General features: G+C 38.9%; 3 protein-coding genes across 3 annotated transcripts; 2 read left to right on the top strand and 1 right to left on the bottom strand.

The window, feature by feature from the left end:
• Nucleotides 163-4,829, top strand: LOC18591520 (probable pre-mRNA-splicing factor ATP-dependent RNA helicase DEAH5). Its single transcript, XM_007017685.2, has 2 exons — nt 163-3,531; nt 4,244-4,829. The coding sequence occupies exons 1-2, from the start codon at nt 368-370 to the stop codon at nt 4,635-4,637; spliced, it is 3,558 nt and encodes a 1,185-aa protein (XP_007017747.2). The 5' UTR covers nt 163-367; the 3' UTR covers nt 4,638-4,829.
• LOC18591521 lies at nt 6,106-7,876 on the top strand. The gene has a single exon (XM_018125765.1). It carries the CDS (start codon nt 6,263-6,265, stop codon nt 7,523-7,525), a length of 1,263 nt encoding a protein of 420 aa, XP_017981254.1. The 5' UTR covers nt 6,106-6,262; the 3' UTR covers nt 7,526-7,876.
• Nucleotides 8,572-15,168, bottom strand: LOC18591522 (auxin response factor 5). Its single transcript, XM_018125764.1, has 14 exons — nt 14,262-15,168; nt 13,766-13,878; nt 12,946-13,044; nt 12,803-12,859; nt 12,524-12,676; nt 12,344-12,428; nt 12,053-12,143; nt 11,769-11,933; nt 11,530-11,652; nt 11,115-11,190; nt 10,851-10,986; nt 9,460-10,772; nt 9,141-9,331; nt 8,572-9,001 (listed from the first exon to the last, which is right to left on the bottom strand). The coding sequence occupies exons 1-14, from the start codon at nt 14,371-14,373 to the stop codon at nt 8,860-8,862; spliced, it is 2,856 nt and encodes a 951-aa protein (XP_017981253.1). The 5' UTR covers nt 14,374-15,168; the 3' UTR covers nt 8,572-8,859.

Consider the following 18,533-nt stretch of genomic DNA (forward strand, 5'->3'; position numbering starts at 1 on the left):
CGATTTGACAGGCTTGGTTTGGGCTTAAGGCCCATCTTGCATTGTCGGTTTAAATTTTCCATCTTCATTTCGGCCCAAATGTCCGGCTTAAGGAATATGAAGTTCAAACGACACCGTTTCTCCTACTCTTTTATGGCGAAGGATTTTGATAATTCCCAATGGCCAAATCCCTACTTTGGATCAAAACACTACAAAAACCAGACCCAAAGAAGAAGAAGACGACGACGACGACGAACTCAGTGCAACTCATCGAGAACATTCCGGAAACCAGGTACGATAAAAGTCTAAGCTTTTCGTCTTTATATAAGAACGCGCCCAAGTTCAAATCCTTCAAAATCTCCATCACTTTACGCTCTCCAAAACAACAATGGGTTCTTCACCTGCCAAAGACGATGCGTTGGAGAAACTTGAATACCTCTCTCTAGTCTCCAAAGTCAGCACCGAACTCGAGAGTCACGTGGGGTTTTCCGACAAGGTTTTGGCGGAATTCATAACGGACATGGGCCGCCACTGCGAGACAGTTGATGAATTCGACGCAAAGCTGAAGGAAAACGGCGCCGAATTGCCTGATTACTTCGTCCGCACGCTTCTTACTATTATCCACGCGATTCTGCCTCCAAAGCCCAAGGGCGAGAAGGAATCCAAGAAGGAAACTGCTGGTGATGGTAAGAAGGGTAAATTTAAAGCCCTGGCGATTGCAGATGATAAAGATAGAGCGAAAGAGCTTGAGAAGGAAATTGAATTGGAGACGCGAGACCGACGAAAAGAAGAAGATAGAGACCGAGACCGAGACCGAGACAGGGACAGAGACAGAGATAGGAGGGATAGAGATAGAGATAGGAGTAGGCATAGAGATAGATATAAAGAGTATGGTGATGATGATAGGAGGGATTATGGGAGTAGGGGAAGGAATAGGGAACGAAACCGAGATAATAGAGATGGTGATGAGGATAACAGGGATTATAGGAATAGGACTAGGCACAGGGATCGGGATAATGGGGAAGCTGGTGAAGATGGGGAAAGGAGGAGTAATGGGAGGTATCGTGATGATGAGCCTGAATTGTATAAGGTGTACAAGGGGAGAGTTTCGAGAGTGATGGATTCCGGTTGTTTTGTGCAGTTGAATGAGTTAAGGGGCAAGGAGGGTTTGGTTCATGTTTCGCAGATGGCTACTAGGAGGATTTCGAATGCCAAAGATGTTGTGAAACGGGATCAGGAGGTTTATGTGAAGGTCATTTCAGTTTCGGGTCAGAAGTTAAGTTTGTCTATGAGAGATGTTGATCAGAATACTGGTAAGGATTTGCTTCCATTGAAGAAGAGTTCGGATGATGATGCTTTTAGGACTAATCCTTCAGCGGGGAAAGAGGGGCCTGTGATGAGAACTGGTCTTTCAGGAATTAGGATTGTGGAGGATGAGAATGCTGTCCCATCACGCAGGCCGTTGAAGAGAATGAGTTCACCAGAAAGATGGGAAGCCAAACAGTTGATTGCTTCTGGTGTTCTGAGTGTAGATGAGTATCCGATGTATGATGAGGAAGGAGATGGAATGCTCTATCAAGAAGAGGGTGCTGAAGAAGAGCTTGAGATCGAGTTGAATGAGGATGAACCTGCCTTTTTGCAAGGGCAGACTAGGTACTCTGTAGATATGTCACCAGTAAAGATTTTTAAGAATCCAGAAGGGTCTTTGAGTCGTGCTGCTGCTCTCCAGTCTGCACTTATTAAGGAGCGGAGAGAGGTACGGGAGCAGCAGCAGAGGACAATGCTTGATTCAATTCCAAAGGATCTTAATCGTCCTTGGGAAGACCCAATGCCAGAGACTGGTGAGAGGCATCTTGCGCAAGAGCTTAGAGGTGTTGGATTGTCAGCATATGATATGCCTGAGTGGAAGAAGGATGCTTTTGGAAAAGCTTTGACTTTTGGGCAGAGGTCTAAGCTTTCCATCCAGGAGCAGAGGCAGAGCCTGCCCATTTATAAACTAAAGAAAGAACTGATTCAGGCTGTGCATGATAATCAGGTTCTGGTAGTCATTGGTGAGACTGGTTCGGGTAAGACTACTCAGGTAACACAGTACCTTGCTGAGGCTGGTTACACTACAAGGGGTAAGATTGGATGCACTCAACCTCGGAGGGTGGCTGCAATGTCTGTGGCCAAGAGGGTAGCTGAGGAGTTTGGTTGTCGTTTAGGGGAGGAAGTTGGGTATGCTATTCGTTTTGAAGATTGTACCGGACCAGATACTGTCATCAAGTACATGACTGATGGTATGCTTCTTAGGGAGATTCTGATTGATGAGAATCTTTCTCAATACTCCGTCATTATGCTTGATGAAGCTCATGAGCGAACAATTCATACTGATGTCCTTTTTGGATTATTGAAGCAGCTTGTGAAACGGAGACCTGATCTTCGTCTGATTGTTACGTCTGCTACATTGGATGCAGAGAAGTTTTCAGGGTATTTCTTCAACTGTAATATTTTTACTATTCCTGGGAGAACATTTCCTGTGGAGATACTCTATACAAAACAGCCTGAAAGTGACTACCTAGATGCTGCTCTGATTACAGTCCTACAGATACATTTGACTGAACCTGAAGGTGACATTCTCCTCTTCCTGACTGGTCAGGAGGAAATTGATTTTGCATGCCAGTCTCTTTATGAGAGGATGAAAGGGCTAGGTAAAAATGTTCCTGAGTTGATTATTTTACCAGTTTATAGTGCCCTTCCTAGTGAAATGCAATCTAGGATTTTTGAACCTCCCCCTCCAGGGAAAAGGAAGGTAGTGGTGGCAACCAATATTGCTGAGGCTTCTTTAACTATTGATGGAATATTCTATGTGGTTGATCCTGGTTTTGCAAAGCAAAATGTCTATAATCCAAAGCAAGGGCTTGATTCTCTGGTTATAGCACCAATTTCGCAAGCATCAGCCAAGCAACGTGCTGGGCGTGCTGGGCGTACTGGACCCGGAAAATGCTACCGCCTGTACACTGAGAGTGCATACAGAAATGAGATGTCTCCTACAACAATTCCAGAAATCCAAAGGATTAATCTTGGTACGACAACATTAATGATGAAGGCCATGGGAATAAATGATCTCCTTTCTTTCGATTTTATGGATCCACCAGCACCCCAAGCTCTCATTTCTGCTATGGAACAACTTTACAGTCTAGGAGCTCTAGATGAGGAGGGACTTTTGACTAAATTGGGTAGAAAAATGGCTGAATTTCCTCTTGATCCACCGCTATCGAAGATGTTACTGGCCAGTGTGGACCTTGGGTGTAGTGATGAGATATTGACAATTATCTCTATGATCCAAACAGGTAACATCTTTTACAGACCAAGGGAAAAGCAAGCTCAAGCTGATCAGAAGAGGGCCAAGTTTTTCCAACCTGAGGGAGACCATTTGACTCTACTTGCTGTATATGAGGCCTGGAAAGCAAAGAACTTTTCGGGGCCTTGGTGTTTTGAAAATTTTGTTCAGTCTCGATCCTTGAGGAGGGCACAGGATGTCAGAAAACAGCTTCTCAGCATCATGGATAAGTATGTTCATCTAGCTTTTGGTTTAATAATGTGTTGTTTTTGAAATTGTGTCTCTGATCAAGATATTTGCTTTATATTTATGCATTTATGTTCTTGTGATTTTAACTGTGTTCTACACTTTGATAGGTAACTTTCATGCATTGTTAGTGTAGGATGTATTTGCATTTACATTTTCTGATCATCACAAGTAGAACTTATCTTTGATAATGTTTTTCATGATTATTACTACAATGATAAGCACTAACTCCAGTTACTTTGATCAATTGAAAAATACGAGAATGTTGTTTGAGCTTAATTGGCTAGCAAACTTCTCACTTACCTGCTTTCCAGGTCTCTTACTTTTGGGTGCATTTGTAAGCCCTTGTTTGGGTGCTGTACTAGGGGATTGTGGATGTGTCTATGGGAAAATTCAAAGCTAATTGTGCTTATGAAATGTCCCTGATTTTCTGAACTTGCTTTATTATTTTAGCATTGTCCTTGTTAGTTTGGGGTATTAGTAATGACCTTCACATGTCTACATTAGCATCAACAAGCCAGACTTCCTTGATCTCTCTCTTTCATCTGTTTGAATTGTTTTGTTCACTGACTTCCTTGATCTCTCTCTTTCATCTGTTTGAATTTGTTTTGTTCACTAGTAGATGTATTAAGACCTTTTAACATGTTAAAAGTTTTACTTCTACAAGGTTCTAACGCAAAAGTTGATGCTTTTCAGGTACAAATTGGATGTAGTCAGTGCGGGAAAGAATTTCACAAAGATTAGAAAAGCTATTGCAGCTGGGTTCTTTTTCCATGCTGGTAGGAAGGACCCACAGGAGGGATACAGAACTCTGGTTGAGAACCAGCCTGTGTATATTCACCCAAGCAGTGCCCTTTTTCAGAGACAACCGGACTGGGTGATATACCACGAGCTGGTGATGACAACAAAGGAATACATGCGGGAGGTAACAGTGGTAGATCCCAAGTGGCTCGTTGAACTGGCTCCAAGATTCTTCAAAGTGGCAGATCCCACAAAAATGAGCAAGCGCAAGCGCCAAGAACGTATTGAACCTCTTTATGACAGATACCATGAGCCTAATTCTTGGCGTCTGAGTAAACGACGAGCTTGATAGGTCAGTGTTGTTGATCTCAGATTGGTTTTGCTTCACGTTGTAACTGTATGTATTATTTGTCCGTGTGTAAGTTGTAGTTGATTTTTGAAACCTGTCGCCCCATATCTTGCTCTTTCGAACATGAGTCATGAATTCAGAGAACTATTCCGTCACATTTTTTATAAAAAGAGTAAAAGTTTCATTTATTAAGGTATATGTGAAAGGAATTTAATGATAATTATTTATCAATTGCAATCCGAATCATCAGGAGAAACCATGCTTCATAGTCAATTGATTTTCGCCACTTTGAATTGAGGTCATCCTAATCATCAGGAGCTGTTTACATTGACAGCATTTGCTCACTCGAAACTGTTTGGAAGGTAATCCATTTTTCCTCTCGACATGCTTTAGCTTCTAATGTCGACATTTCAAACCATTGGGGGCAGGTGTTCGGAAGTGTTTTGGAACCAATAATATATCTGGAAAATGCTAGAAGAACACCCCGCAGCAAAGCTACAAAGGTACTTGCCAACAGAAGAGATTGGAGTTATGATATGGGAAAGAAAGTTGCATCACTTTCTATTTCGATAGGGAATAGATTTGTTGGAAAGGCCACTTAACCTTCTTAAGAAGGAAATAACAGCTAAGAATATATTATTAGACAGAATTGATAGTGTAATGATGAACCTGGGGATTGATTATGACAATGCAAGAGGGGAAGACAAAATTGAGTGCTTGGTTTATGAGAAAAAAGATGAGAGTCATACTCCTAATTAAGTGGACTGTTAATATTATGTATACAAAAGTTTGTATTCGATGGGACTTAAAATCGAATTAAGTTGATTAATTTGGTTAATAAACTAAAATAGAATTAATCGAATTAGGCTATCAATTCCGTTGATGAACAAAAAAAGTGGGTCGATTGGATTAAAATATATAAAAAGATAAATTAAATCGACAGAAAATTGCTATCAATCGATTGTTTAGATCTTGTAATGTCTTCTTCCTTTTCTCTCTTTGTTTTCCTTTTCGGTTTTTTCCTTGCTTTAAACGTCGTCGTGTTTCCTCCCAAGGCCCTAATCATTATGTTTAATTGCTCATGTAGTTGGGGCTTTTGCTTTGGGGTTGACGAGTGGGGCAAACTAAGCATTATTAAGACTTTTAACCAATTGATCATGACGTTCCTTACCGAGGTTACTCATTGCCCATTTGATTTTGATGTTGCGTCAATGATGGGCCTACTCCACCTTGATGCTGCCACGTGTGCGGACAAAAGAATTTACTTAGTGGCTCATATCTCAACTTGTTACTATAGTATTTTGGAAGGAGCGGTATCAATTTCTCCTGCCAATGGGGTAGGAACGAATTTGGAGCCGTTGATCTTGTTTACATCACAAGTCAAAGCCCCTGTGCAGCTTAGAAGAACCCCACAACCGACAGCCTTGCTCTCTCCAGGTTACAGTGTCTTAAATTCTTAATCTTTCTTTACTGAATAAACAATGGAAAAGAAATAGAAAATCTCCACTTGCTCTACTTGCTCCACTTCACAAATCTAACTCTCAAAAAGAGTAAGACGCCCTTTTTTTACTCTCTTCTCTCTCTCCAGGTAGCAGAGGGGCAAAGACAAAGAAAGCAAAGCCAAGATGGGCTCGGTTTCACTGAAAATAGGGGACGGAACAGCAAGATTCAAGAGAGCAACACTTTGCTCCTCAGCTGTCAACATTCTCATGCTTTTCTCTGTTCTTACAACCAATCTCTTTGCTTTATATGCCTTCACGTATTCACCGAAACAGCACATAAGCAACCCACTTAACCATCCTCAGAAGAACATCTCTTTAATATCTGAACAAGTCTCCCTGATAATAAGAGAGATCGATTCTTCTCAAAGGAAGCTTGCCCAGATGGAAAAAGAGCTCCTTGGTTATGACACTCTTGATCTTTCAAGACCCAATCTTGCGAGCGAGCTTAAGTTGTTTTTGCAACATCATCAGCTTCCTTTAGGGAAGGATTCAAGAACTGGGATCACTGAGATGGTGGCTTCCGTGGGGCATTCTTGTGACAAATCTGCTGATTTGTTGTCCCAGTACATGAGTTACAAGGTTTACGGACCTTGTCCTGATGACTGGAGTCTTGCTCAGAAGCTAATCGTGAAGGGATGTGAGCCTTTGCCAAGAAGGAGGTGCTTTGCCAAGACTGTTCCTAAGGTTGGTCTTAGTTCTTTACCTCTTTCTCTTTGGAAACCTGTAAGTGAAAAGATCGTTACTTGGAGTGGTCTTGGTTGCAAGAATTTTGACTGTTTGAATACTAAAAAATTGAGTAGAGATTGTGTTGGTTGCTTTGATTTGGTTAATGGATTTGAGAGTCAAAAATATGTTAAGGCTAGAAGCAAGAATGATTTTCTTATGGATGATGTGTTAGCTATGGGGAATGGTGGGATTAGAATTGGATTTGATATTGGAGGTGGGTCTGGGACTTTTGCTGCTAGAATGGCTGAGAGGAACGTGACTGTGATTACTAACACCTTGAATGTTGATGCACCATACAGTGAATTCATTGCTGCAAGAGGCCTTTTTCCTTTGTTTTTGAGTTTGGACCATAGGTTCCCTTTCTATGATAATGTTTTTGATTTGGTTCATGCTACAAGTGGATTAGATGTTGGGGGTAAACCAGAAAAATTGGAGTTCTTGATGTTTGATGTAGATCGCATTTTGAGGGCAGGTGGCTTGTTTTGGTTAGATAATTTTTATTGTGCCAATGATGAAAAGAAGAGGGCTTTGACTCGTTTGATAGAGAGGTTTGGATATAAGAAGCTGAAATGGGTTGTAGGAGATAAGATAGATGCAGCTGGGTCAGGCAAACCCGAAGGTTATCTATCTGCTGTTTTACAGAAGCCAGTGAGAACATGATGGTTAGAGATATCCTGGAAACTGATGGAGGTAAGAATATTGTTCCAATTTCTAGCTTTATCCCCACAAAATTTGTGCAAATTTATTGCCTTAATATCCTCATGAATTTGTTCTAAGGTGGAATAAATGCTGCAATTGTTTCCTTTACTAAGTAGCAGTGGTGGAGAATGACCTCTGTTATGTAATCTAAAGTCTTTTTTTCCCCCCTTAAATCTCTTCTTTTGTATTTTCATCGAGGTTGGTAATTCAAACAATGAATATTAGGAAATGAAATTTTCTTAGTGTATTCTTGAATTTGTTTCAGTATTTAACATTTGATGTTTCCTTGTAATTAAATGTGCCTTTTTCTGAGCATCTTTTGAGTTTTACTATATGCCTAGTCCTGAAAATCATGATTTCAATTGTGTTTGGATCTCAAATACCAATGGTCATTGGCAAGGTTATCATTTGCTTTCAGCTGACATTATATGAGTGTAGGAAGAATGTTTTGTTGGACTTGTTCAAGTACCTAAAATTCCTTCCACAAATATGTATATGACCACCCTAAATTGTTAATCAAATTGTCATTCTTACTTATCATTGGCCTTTTAAGTATTCTTTTGCTCTTGATGCGCCTCAGTTTGTACTATTGGACATTGCAATTAAACCATTTCCTGCTTTTCTTCCAAATCGAAGTCAGATAACCTGGTGTTCGAGCTATGTGCTTCTTGTGAATAGAAAAATTAAACTCACTTCTGAACTTTAGCCTTGCTCCCCTTCGTGATTATTTGGTCCTTTACCAGGCTATGCTTGGAAAATTGCTAGAAAGTATTTGGGTTCTCTTTATAACAGTTTGGAGAATGAAAGATACTTGGATCTAAACTAAACTTAATGAATCAAGATTGTTCTGAACAAATATCTTCATTTGGTTAACCAATTGCCTGAAAAAGCAGCTAAGAGATCATGATGACTTCAGTGATTAACTAATATCATGTTGTTCATCATATATTGTTCTTAAGGACGTAATGGATCTTGGAAATGGAATTATTTTATCAGCATCCATTAAGTTCTGCTTTTCTGAAAGAGGGGGTTACTCATTTAGTTCATTTCCTGCTGAAAATTGTTATTTTAAATTATCGTACAGCACATTCCACCTCTACAAAGTGAAAGCTAAGAGAAAGAGCACGCGAATTGCTAACTGAAGCTGCAGGGATACTACTGATAATCATACAAAACCCAAGAATATATCTGGTTTCAGCAATCCGAGACTCTCCTGTCATTTTTCATCTCCAGATTAACAATGGAGCATTCTTGGGTTATTTGAAAGCATAATGGCAATTCAGTTCGAGGCATCTTTAAGCATTGCAACCTTCTGAATTGGTGCCATTAATGCCTTGCACTGTGGCACTGTTGAGAAGCTTCATTCCTTCTTCACTCATCTGTTGTACTTCTGTTGGGGATAGAATTCTGATGCAGCGGACACACCCAACAAATTCCCTGAACACACATCAAATCATAGCCATCAGAAGCTAGATGCTAACACCCGTCTTGTTTTACAGAAATATTAAAAGGTGTGTTTGTGTAGTACTAAGCAGTAGGGTTAACAAACAAAATATATGTTTATACATAAACTTACTCCCAAGGATCATCCCCAACAAGTAGAACATCATTCTCATAATCCACATATACCAATTTCCACCCTGAACCTCTTGGATCGTTGAGCAGCCCCTTAAGTCCAAACATACATTCAATCGCAGAGATTAGTTCATCATAGTTCTTAAAACTTGTGACATCAAGTGACCTTCCAACAGATCCTGCCTTCTGAACCTGTCACAGCCAGAACCAATACGAGTTAGAGAAAAGAGAATGTAATACGATCATGGAAAGAAATATCAATGTGCCATGAGACAAAATGGAACTATGCAATGTGCACATAAACCCAGCCAATATCATACCTTTGTATATGTTCGCACACGTGGAGCCATTTGCTGCCATGAGTTGTTCTGCAGAAGGCCACTCTCATCAAAATCGACATTGCTTGAAGATGTGCCACCTGAGCTGTCTGGTAATTCTGGTCGAGAGAAAGCCTGAGAGTCTGCAAGGCTAGCTGAGGTAATCTGAGACTGAACATCCTGACTAGAACTGAAGTTGCCAACCAAACAATCTGAAGGATTTTGGAAGTCAGCATCCTTCAATGAACAAAATTCATCCAGAATGGCACTGGAAACAGAAGGATCAATCACCGTACTGCCACCATTACTGACATCAATGTTAAGACAGCTGTATATCCCACTTTGATTATTGCTGTCATCAGACAAATCTCTCACCCCACCAGAACTAAGATTGTATGAGTCTTGCTGTGGGATTGACGTTAATTGGTCAACATGGGATAAAATCCTACAATTATTCAGCTGATGATCCCATGTATCCTGACCCCCTGTAGTTAAAGAAGGATCGGTTGCTTCAGTAAAGACAGCTGAAGAGTCTTGTAACCCAACCACTGGCACAGGACCAGGAGATCTATAAATCCCGGCAAGAGGCTGGCAGGCTGAAAGGTGCGACGTCCATTCATCTGGGTCTAAGAAAGGAAGAAAGCTGCTTAGAGTAGTAATATCAGCTTGAGATACTTGCATTTGATGAGCTTGGAGGGCTGACGATTCCAACTGTGACTGAATGGGCCATGGATTGTTTTGCAATGGGAATGGAATCTGGTTCTGGTTAGGGAAAGAAAGTTGGTTCAAAATAGTTGATGGGCTTGCAGCATTTGCAGCCAATTTTTCCTCATTGCATTCTGATGTTGAAGTCAACTGACTTAACTGATCAGTTGAATGCTCTGATTCCAACTTTAACTTTTCATTACTGCTCCTAGCTTGCGTTTGACTTTCAAATTTGTTTGCAGGAGGGTGTAGATTCCCATTAGCATTTATTTTGGGTAAATTTGAGTTGATGGGATCAGGTTGGTCAGGGACTAATTGGGTAAGATTTTGGTTTTCTACAAACAGATTTTCTGATTGGATAAGCTGAGGTTTCTGATTGCTTGTAGACTGCAAGTTCTTCATCTCTTCTAATGGAGATCCCTTTGCAGCAGAGATTTGTTGTAAAGTAGATGCAAAAACTCCTGGATGGTTAACGAGCTGAGGCTTCAGCATCATCTTCATCAGTTGCTCAGAACATAAATTTGAGATTGAATAGGGAAGATTCCCATTTCCATTTTCAGGAAACTGGAGAAGGGGCCTTTTTATCAAGCTTCCCCATTCAGATTCTGCTCCTGTGAGCACAAAACACAGCCACAAGATAAGTATCTAAAAAAGTTGCACACCACTCAACATAATGAACAGAAGCTTACCCAAAATTCCAGGATGTAATGGTCGTTTGAGACCTGAAGTTAGAGAAGGAAAAATAAAGAGACTTTCAGGAGTGTCAATTTCCCATGCACTGACCCTGTTCGGTTTATCATTACATCCAGGTTCATCCCACTCAACCTGTTTAGAGAATGGATAAAAGAAGTCCCATTATTAAACTGTTCAGTAGAGAAAGCTCTATTATGTAATAGGAAGATGCAAAACCAACATCCTGTTGCAACAAACAGTTTTCAATCAAACAAAAAAACCTGAAGGTTACGCCACTTCGAGCCAGGCCATCTCAGAGGATCCAAGTCACCAATACCAACTAATGTACCCATATATCTGCCGAAAAGTAAGAAACATTAACAGATATCTATACAGTTGGATATATTGAATATTTACCCTAGAATTCAAACATACATTACAAAAAACAACATTGTTATTTTTCTCATGTAGAACAGACTTGCAACAATTATATCATCATTCATTGTCAAGAAACAACATAGAATAAGCCTATAGTATTTCACATTTTCACTTTATGCAAAAGTGTAGCAAAGCTTTAACAATCCAAGCATGTATATAATAAGTAGTGTCTTGACAATGATCATTATGACGAAAATCCTTTCTAAGACCTTAAAATTGGAAACATATAGTGAGAGGACAAAAATATCTAGAACTTACCTACGTTTTCCCGACTCATCTGTTTCAAACATCATTCCAAACCTCATACCAACAGAGACTTGAGTACCATAAACAGACTTTCGGTATTTAGCCAAAGGGATGACAAATTCTGAAGGGCAGGCCCTACAGAAAAGGCAGGAGAGAGAGCTATGTCAAGAAATAGATACAGGAACCTTGAGAAAGGGGAAAAGAGAGAGAGGAAGCATAAAAGATGGGACACAAATGCTTATCAAAAACACCTTGGATTGTAGAAAATTGTGAATGGGCTTCTATTGGCAGCAGCGTGAGCAGCAGCAGCAAGGACACCGATGTGCATACTATCAGCAGATAGAACTGATGATGGTAATGTTGTCTGTTGACGATTTGCACGCCTCACACCCACCATTAACTGTGATTTCTCATCCCTTGCAATAATAAGGAATAATATAAGGTGCAATCATGCATTTAGAATTTAAAATACCTTGTACCAAACAAATGCAAGTATATAAATCAAAAAAAGATGCAGTATGAGACTATAGCATACCTGATAAAGAGAACAGAATCACCTGCCCTAAGCCTTTTTGATCCAACAAACAAACTCCATCCAGTTGTAAGTAGGTGTCGCTTCGGCTGTCCTGCATAAAACAACACATATCATAATCAAGATTAACTTTCACAATGTCAATATGGGTATATACACACAGACATACATATGAGAACTAGTGACTAAAAGTGAATGTGGCCAATTTTCTTTTCGAACAATTTTCATAATTGTAGGGTGTTCTAATCACATTACTTGCTGTAAACAGAAGGTAAATAATCAAAACACACTCACCGCGGTATATATGACGAAATGTCCAGGTATTGTCATGCAGGTCTCGCACAACAAGCTCTTGAGTTGGGGGTTGCATTGTGTAATCCTGAAAATAGATAATAACAGTAATGTAATTACAGATAATTTCCCTGCATGTGCGCATTTGCTTCTAACTCTTTCAACAACCAATTAAAACCTCACCAATGGAGGGAAGAGCTTCTCTGCTGCTCTGCGTGGCACTGAGAAACCACCATGTGTACTGGTATCACTTGCAGTCAAAGTTTTGCAGAAAAATTCATTTGGATGCTTGCTGGACTTCAATCCAAAGTCTGGTATAGGGAAGACATCTTTTTCCTACTCAAAGGCAAATTTATAAATGAGAAAAGTGTCAGATATACAAGTCTAGCAGAAAAGGGGTTCTTTTTGTCAATCTTAAATATCTAGGAAATTTCAGAAATATATCATACTATAGAAGCTTACAGAGTTCACTGGTTGAAGGCTCATTTGGGCATATATTTCATCTGTATCTCTGTCTGCCTATCAAAGATTCCAAAGAAGTAAGATCATAGTTTATCTAGAAAAGATATACAGTGTCACAGTATATTTAAGCCAAAATGGCATACATGTAGTGTAACATTGTGAACTTGGCACATCAACTGAGATGGAAGATTCGGGTAGTTTGGAATTTGAGAGGTCGCCATTCTTTTTGTGGACACTGCTACCTGCTCAAAAGAATTAAAGACATCATTAGTCCTGTCACCTGTGGTTCCTCATTATATATTTACTAACAAAATTCGGTTAAAGGCTGCCATTCATTTATGGGATTTTATTTCATTTTTCCAGATATTGTCAAACAAGCTCTCAAATGATTTTCTCCCACCATTGAGGGAGAGGCCTTGGCACACAACTCTTTTCCCAAGTTTCACTCAACTATACAGTGGCAGAAACCTAATGCAACAATTTGCAAATCAAAATGATGTAACCAGTTAAATATGTGGATTTTGTAACTCATCCCCGGCAATTGTAGATTCACTGTTCTCAACTCCCATCATAATGAACGGAGGCCAAACTTCAATTTAAATGGAAAACTGTGCAGCACAAGATAACCCCATGAAACTGGTGTCATGGCTTCCCAGACACACAGCAGATGTTTACACATCAAGCTATGCATAGTATGCCAAGCATGTGATCAGAGATTATTGGTTTGGCAACCATCGGTATGCTAAAGTTTCATTATGTTAATATTAAGACAACTGCACATATATCAGAGTCTTCCTTCCTCAGATCGACTTATTCTCTTTCTCTTTCTATCCATGATACAAAATAAAAATAAACAACAAATAAAGTAACAAATAAAAAAAAACGAGGGGAAAAAGTACGGGGCAAAAGATGCGGTTTTTCCTGCAGGAGAGCAGATATTAAGTGTGAGAAATAAATGCAAACCTGTTCGCTATGTCCTTGAGGAAAGTAATACACAAGACTCCCCACCTGCGGCAAGGAAACAAGTGGACCTGCGCAGGCATGCCATAGCTCGGAATGTATAGCCTTCCGGGCCCCTGAAACCAAGTGAGTAATAAAAGAGTCTCTATAAGACACATGCTTCGTCAGAGATTACATATTTATAGATTATAATGTAATGGCTAACATCCTTCGTTTTAAGCTTCTATGTTGAAGATTGGAACGTCAATGGTTCGTTCAACTTGTTACAAACATATTCAACCTTGGGAAAACTTATTAAAAAGTACATGCTTTAACGGAGGAAACAGACCATACTTAAACCTAGCTCAACGTTAATGTAAAGAAGGAAACTAAGAAGATGCCCTATACTTTCAAAGCTCAACGTTAACTATCTCATTTTAGCACATAAGCAAAGGACAAATTTCCGAAAACTAAACCAATAAAAAATGGTTAGTCCAGGTTTTGATGAAGAAAAACGAACCAGACTGATCTTGCATTTCTTTCAATAACTTCATCTCCTCAAGCAGAGTGGCCTGTGGCCCCCCGTTAACCAAAGCTCCTGGTTTTATCTTCTCTTCAACTACAGAACCCATTATGTTGTCTTCTCTTACTAAAAAATTCTTCCTTTACTCTCTTTTACAATACAGCCCAACCAGAAGAACTGTCAGCAAGGACCCCGGCTTTACATCTTCATTTGAGAAAACCAAAAACCCCTCAACTCAAAAAAAGAGAAGAAACAAATGTCCATTCCCATTGCTCCACCGAGTCCCACCTCAGCAAATAACGTATAGCATCTTCCAGAGACAGAGAAAACAATCGAAGGGAAAAAAAAAGGAATCTCAATGAAACACTTAAAAAACCAATCCCAATTGGTCACGAAAGAGAACCTTTTACACCCTCCCTTCACCAACACCCCCACCCCACCAGCAGAGTCCAAAATCAAGGAACAAATTTCTGCAAAGAAAAAGGGTACAATACTGGAAAGAAAGATCTTTTCTCATGTGGGGCTTTTCGGTATATACAAAAAAAAAAAAAAAAAACAAACCCCCCTTCAGTTAGCAGCATCAAAGCACGCCGACCAAAGCATTTGAGTAGCTCTCTCTCTCTCTCTCTCTTCTCTCTTTTCTCTCTTTCTCTCTCCCTCAAAAGATATAGACCTTTCAATGAAACCCCACTATCCTCATCATCACTCTGATTCCTTCCCTCTGCTCAATCATCAAAAATAACAAAACCCCAAAAAAAGAGAAAGCAATTTAAAAAAAAAAAACTTGTAAACTTTCAATCTTTCCTCTCTTTATAATATACTAAAAAATGAATGAATATGTAAGTTGCTTGAAACTGGGAAGAGTGTGCAAGCTCTTATCCTGCGCACACACTTTCTGTATATAGGTGATTCCGTTGCAGCTTTAAACTTCGAACCAATATATCTTTTTATATATAACAATTAAAAATAAAGTGACACGATGAAAATTAATAAAGAAATGTCGAAAAAGCAGAGCAAGACTAACAGAACACGAAAGCAGTACACAGTGTAGAGAGAGAAACCGAAAAAGAACAGGAAGTCTAAAAAAAAAGAAAAAGACTTTTTAAAAACAAAAGGAGGGAGAGGGGTGCGTAGGATAATAAACAAAATCTACGTGGCGTATTTTAGTACGTGGACAACGAGGATTCGCTCGTATTCCTCCTCCCAATTCTCGCCGTGTCAAAGTTATTTTTATTTTCTTATTTTTAATTAGCAAATAAATAAATTTAAAAAAAAAAAGAAAAAAACGAAAAGGCCAAAGCTTTGTTTCGGGTAGAACTTTTTTGCGTGTGATTTTTGACCAATCGTTACGCGTGCGGTTCACGACAAATCAACGGTGGGGCGGGGGAGGGGGTGGAGTATCCAACTGACACGTGTCGATTCTGACTCCCTGCCACGGCGCTGTTTCTCCTCTTCACGTATATATAGATCTTGCAAATGTAGCACGTAAGCTAACTTCGGCCTTTGGCGCTTTAATAAAACTTTTGTCTAAACTTGGACAACAATCTTTAATATGAATATAAATATCGGCTGCCAATAATTCCTTATTTAAATCTCTCACATTTATGTGCCTCCAATCTAGATGTCTAAACGGTAAATTTATTTTTTTGCATTCAATGCCATGTTCACTTCTTCAAACTCTTCATCATCCTTTTTAATAAATACTTACATTTATTTCTTACTTGTATCTTTGTTTCCTATAATTAACACTGTACTGGACTGTTATTTTATTTATGAATTCATATTCAATATATTATCAGTACAAATAAATTTTTAAAAAAATATATTTATAATTTTTTATATATTTATTTTGGTGGATTTTTTTAAAAGAAAAATGAGAGAGGCGTTCACCAAATAGGAGAGAAGTTGAGCACTCTATTCATGCCATGTACATGATAAGTAAAAAAGGTCATGACAGATGGGTTGCTACTACTGTTGCATGGTTGAATACGCATGGGGGCAAAAGGCGTCACGCACGCATCCCTATTTATTGTTTTTATAATATATAATAATAATAATAATAATAAGGGTGGAATTTGAAGCTACATTCCAAGTTTTGGCCCCGAGTACAACTTTCTTATATGGTGGGTTATCATCCGTCCTGTTTGGATTGCTCCGCCGAAACCAGAACAGTGACAGATCGAAAGGCAAAAAGAAAACTTGTCTCTTGTGCTTAACAATTCGTCTATTGCTTTCTTAAAATGATTTTCTTAAAATATAAGAAACAACTTATATTAATATCCACATATTAATTATTTTGTGGAAAAAAATGTTTTATAATTAAGATTATTATTTTATGTATCAGTTTGACTTAAATATTTTTTTTATGTTTTTACTTACTTATTAAATATCCTTTTAAAATGAACATAATCTTAATTTAAGATATATGTGAGTTTTCTTTTATAATTATTATTGTAATGGAATGTATAATTTGTGTGTTTTTTGTTTTTGAATTGAAAATTCCGAGGCGGCACGTGATGATCATACGAAGCACGTGAAACGCTCATGCATCTATGTCGATGAGAGATACGATCGGACGGAGCAAATTTGACGCTGAAATCGGTGGCACGCGTACTAGGACTTATGAAGACTTTGGGCTCTACCAAGCACTCTGTTCAATGGCTTTGGAACTTAAACACGCCGCATTCTTAGCTTATCCCGCACTTAAATTTCTTACTTTAAACCCTTGATATAAATATAAATGATGATCACCCACCCCACCCACCTTCCCTCATTTTTTTCATCCTAATCACCGTTCATTCTCTGAATTACACGTGTCCAACATGCAGCCCAATCACATATTTGATTCAAGTACGTAGACCCCAAAATTTTTTGTGAAAATTGGATTCAAAATGATAACAAATAAGATACCTTATTTAGTTAAATTAATCATTTTTATATATTTTATTGAAAAATTTTAAATTAATAAATTTTATATTTAAATAATTTATACTAAAAAATAATATAAATATATTTTATACAAAATGTTTATAAATATTTATATTTTCTTAATCAAATCGAATAATGTCAATATCGACTTTATACTTACGTAACTCATAGAGATATCCCTACACTCGATCTCTTAAGTTGACCCTTGTGATTTAAACCCTTTCTTTTGACATTAACATCAACAAAATCTGATCCTCAACAGTAATTCTGGACCCACCCACTTACTTTAAGCAAGGTGAAGTTAGCTAATATACATGTAAAAGTCAAGATAAGTCCTTATCAACTCAATACCCAAATGCAATAAAAGGGGGAAAAAAATTCTTGCTGAAACCTTTATAAAACCGTAATTCGATGGGACCCTTTGGGAATTGAGAGTGGGATCCACTTTCAAATCAATGTAGTGTGGTCCATTGACCGGTGATAGATACAGCCATTGATGGGAAAAACGGTACCAAAACAAAGTGCAAAGGTACCGGAAAAAAGGAGAAGTGGAGGGTTCATGAATTTTCTCAAAGGTAAATTATATTAGTTTAGTTCTCCAGGGCCAGGGGCTCCAGCTCATTTGCCTTTGATTTAGTTAACCCATGCCTGCCATAGTGCCATTAGCCCCCCCATATTGCCATGATTTTTATGGCAATAGAGCAATTCCCGTTCTTTGCTGGTTTCCTTTAAGGAAGGATGGGGTCAGGTGAGTGTATGGACTTTAGATAGCAAACAAATGATTGAGATTATTATGGGGTGGGATTACAGCTTTTATTCATAGGGGTGAAAACAAAGGCATTAATCAAAGATTATTACCGTACAAAAACCATGGGAATTTGCTTTTCCTTTTTTTGCTTTGGATTTTGTATAATGAGAGTAGATACAAAATAGTCGGATTGTGCTGATATTATTACTCCATATTCATAGATGATGATGGGGGTGGGGGACCCAGAGCAGGGGCGTGATAATTGAGAGTGAAATAACCAAAAAAACGAGCGTGGTATGAAGGGAACATAGAAGCAGTGTAAGATGTAGGGATGTAAGGGGGCATTGGCTTCTGAATCTTCTGACGATGAGAGAGATGGAACCCCCGTTTTGTCTCTGCGTTCCCACCCAAAAATATTAAAGTATCACTGTCGCTGGTCCAGGGCTTCTTCTCTCCTCCTCCTCCTCCTCCTCCTCCTTCAACCTCTGTGGCGGTGGGCCGAGAGTCTTTAAGGCTGCTTGCTTGCCTGCCTCGGCTTTTTACAGGGACAGTTTTCATGCAAAAGCACATTCCCTTTTTGGCACCACCCCCCC

This window comes from Theobroma cacao, chromosome 8 (assembly GCF_000208745.1).
Source record: "Theobroma cacao cultivar B97-61/B2 chromosome 8, Criollo_cocoa_genome_V2, whole genome shotgun sequence".
NCBI classification, from domain to species: domain Eukaryota; kingdom Viridiplantae; phylum Streptophyta; class Magnoliopsida; order Malvales; family Malvaceae; genus Theobroma; species Theobroma cacao.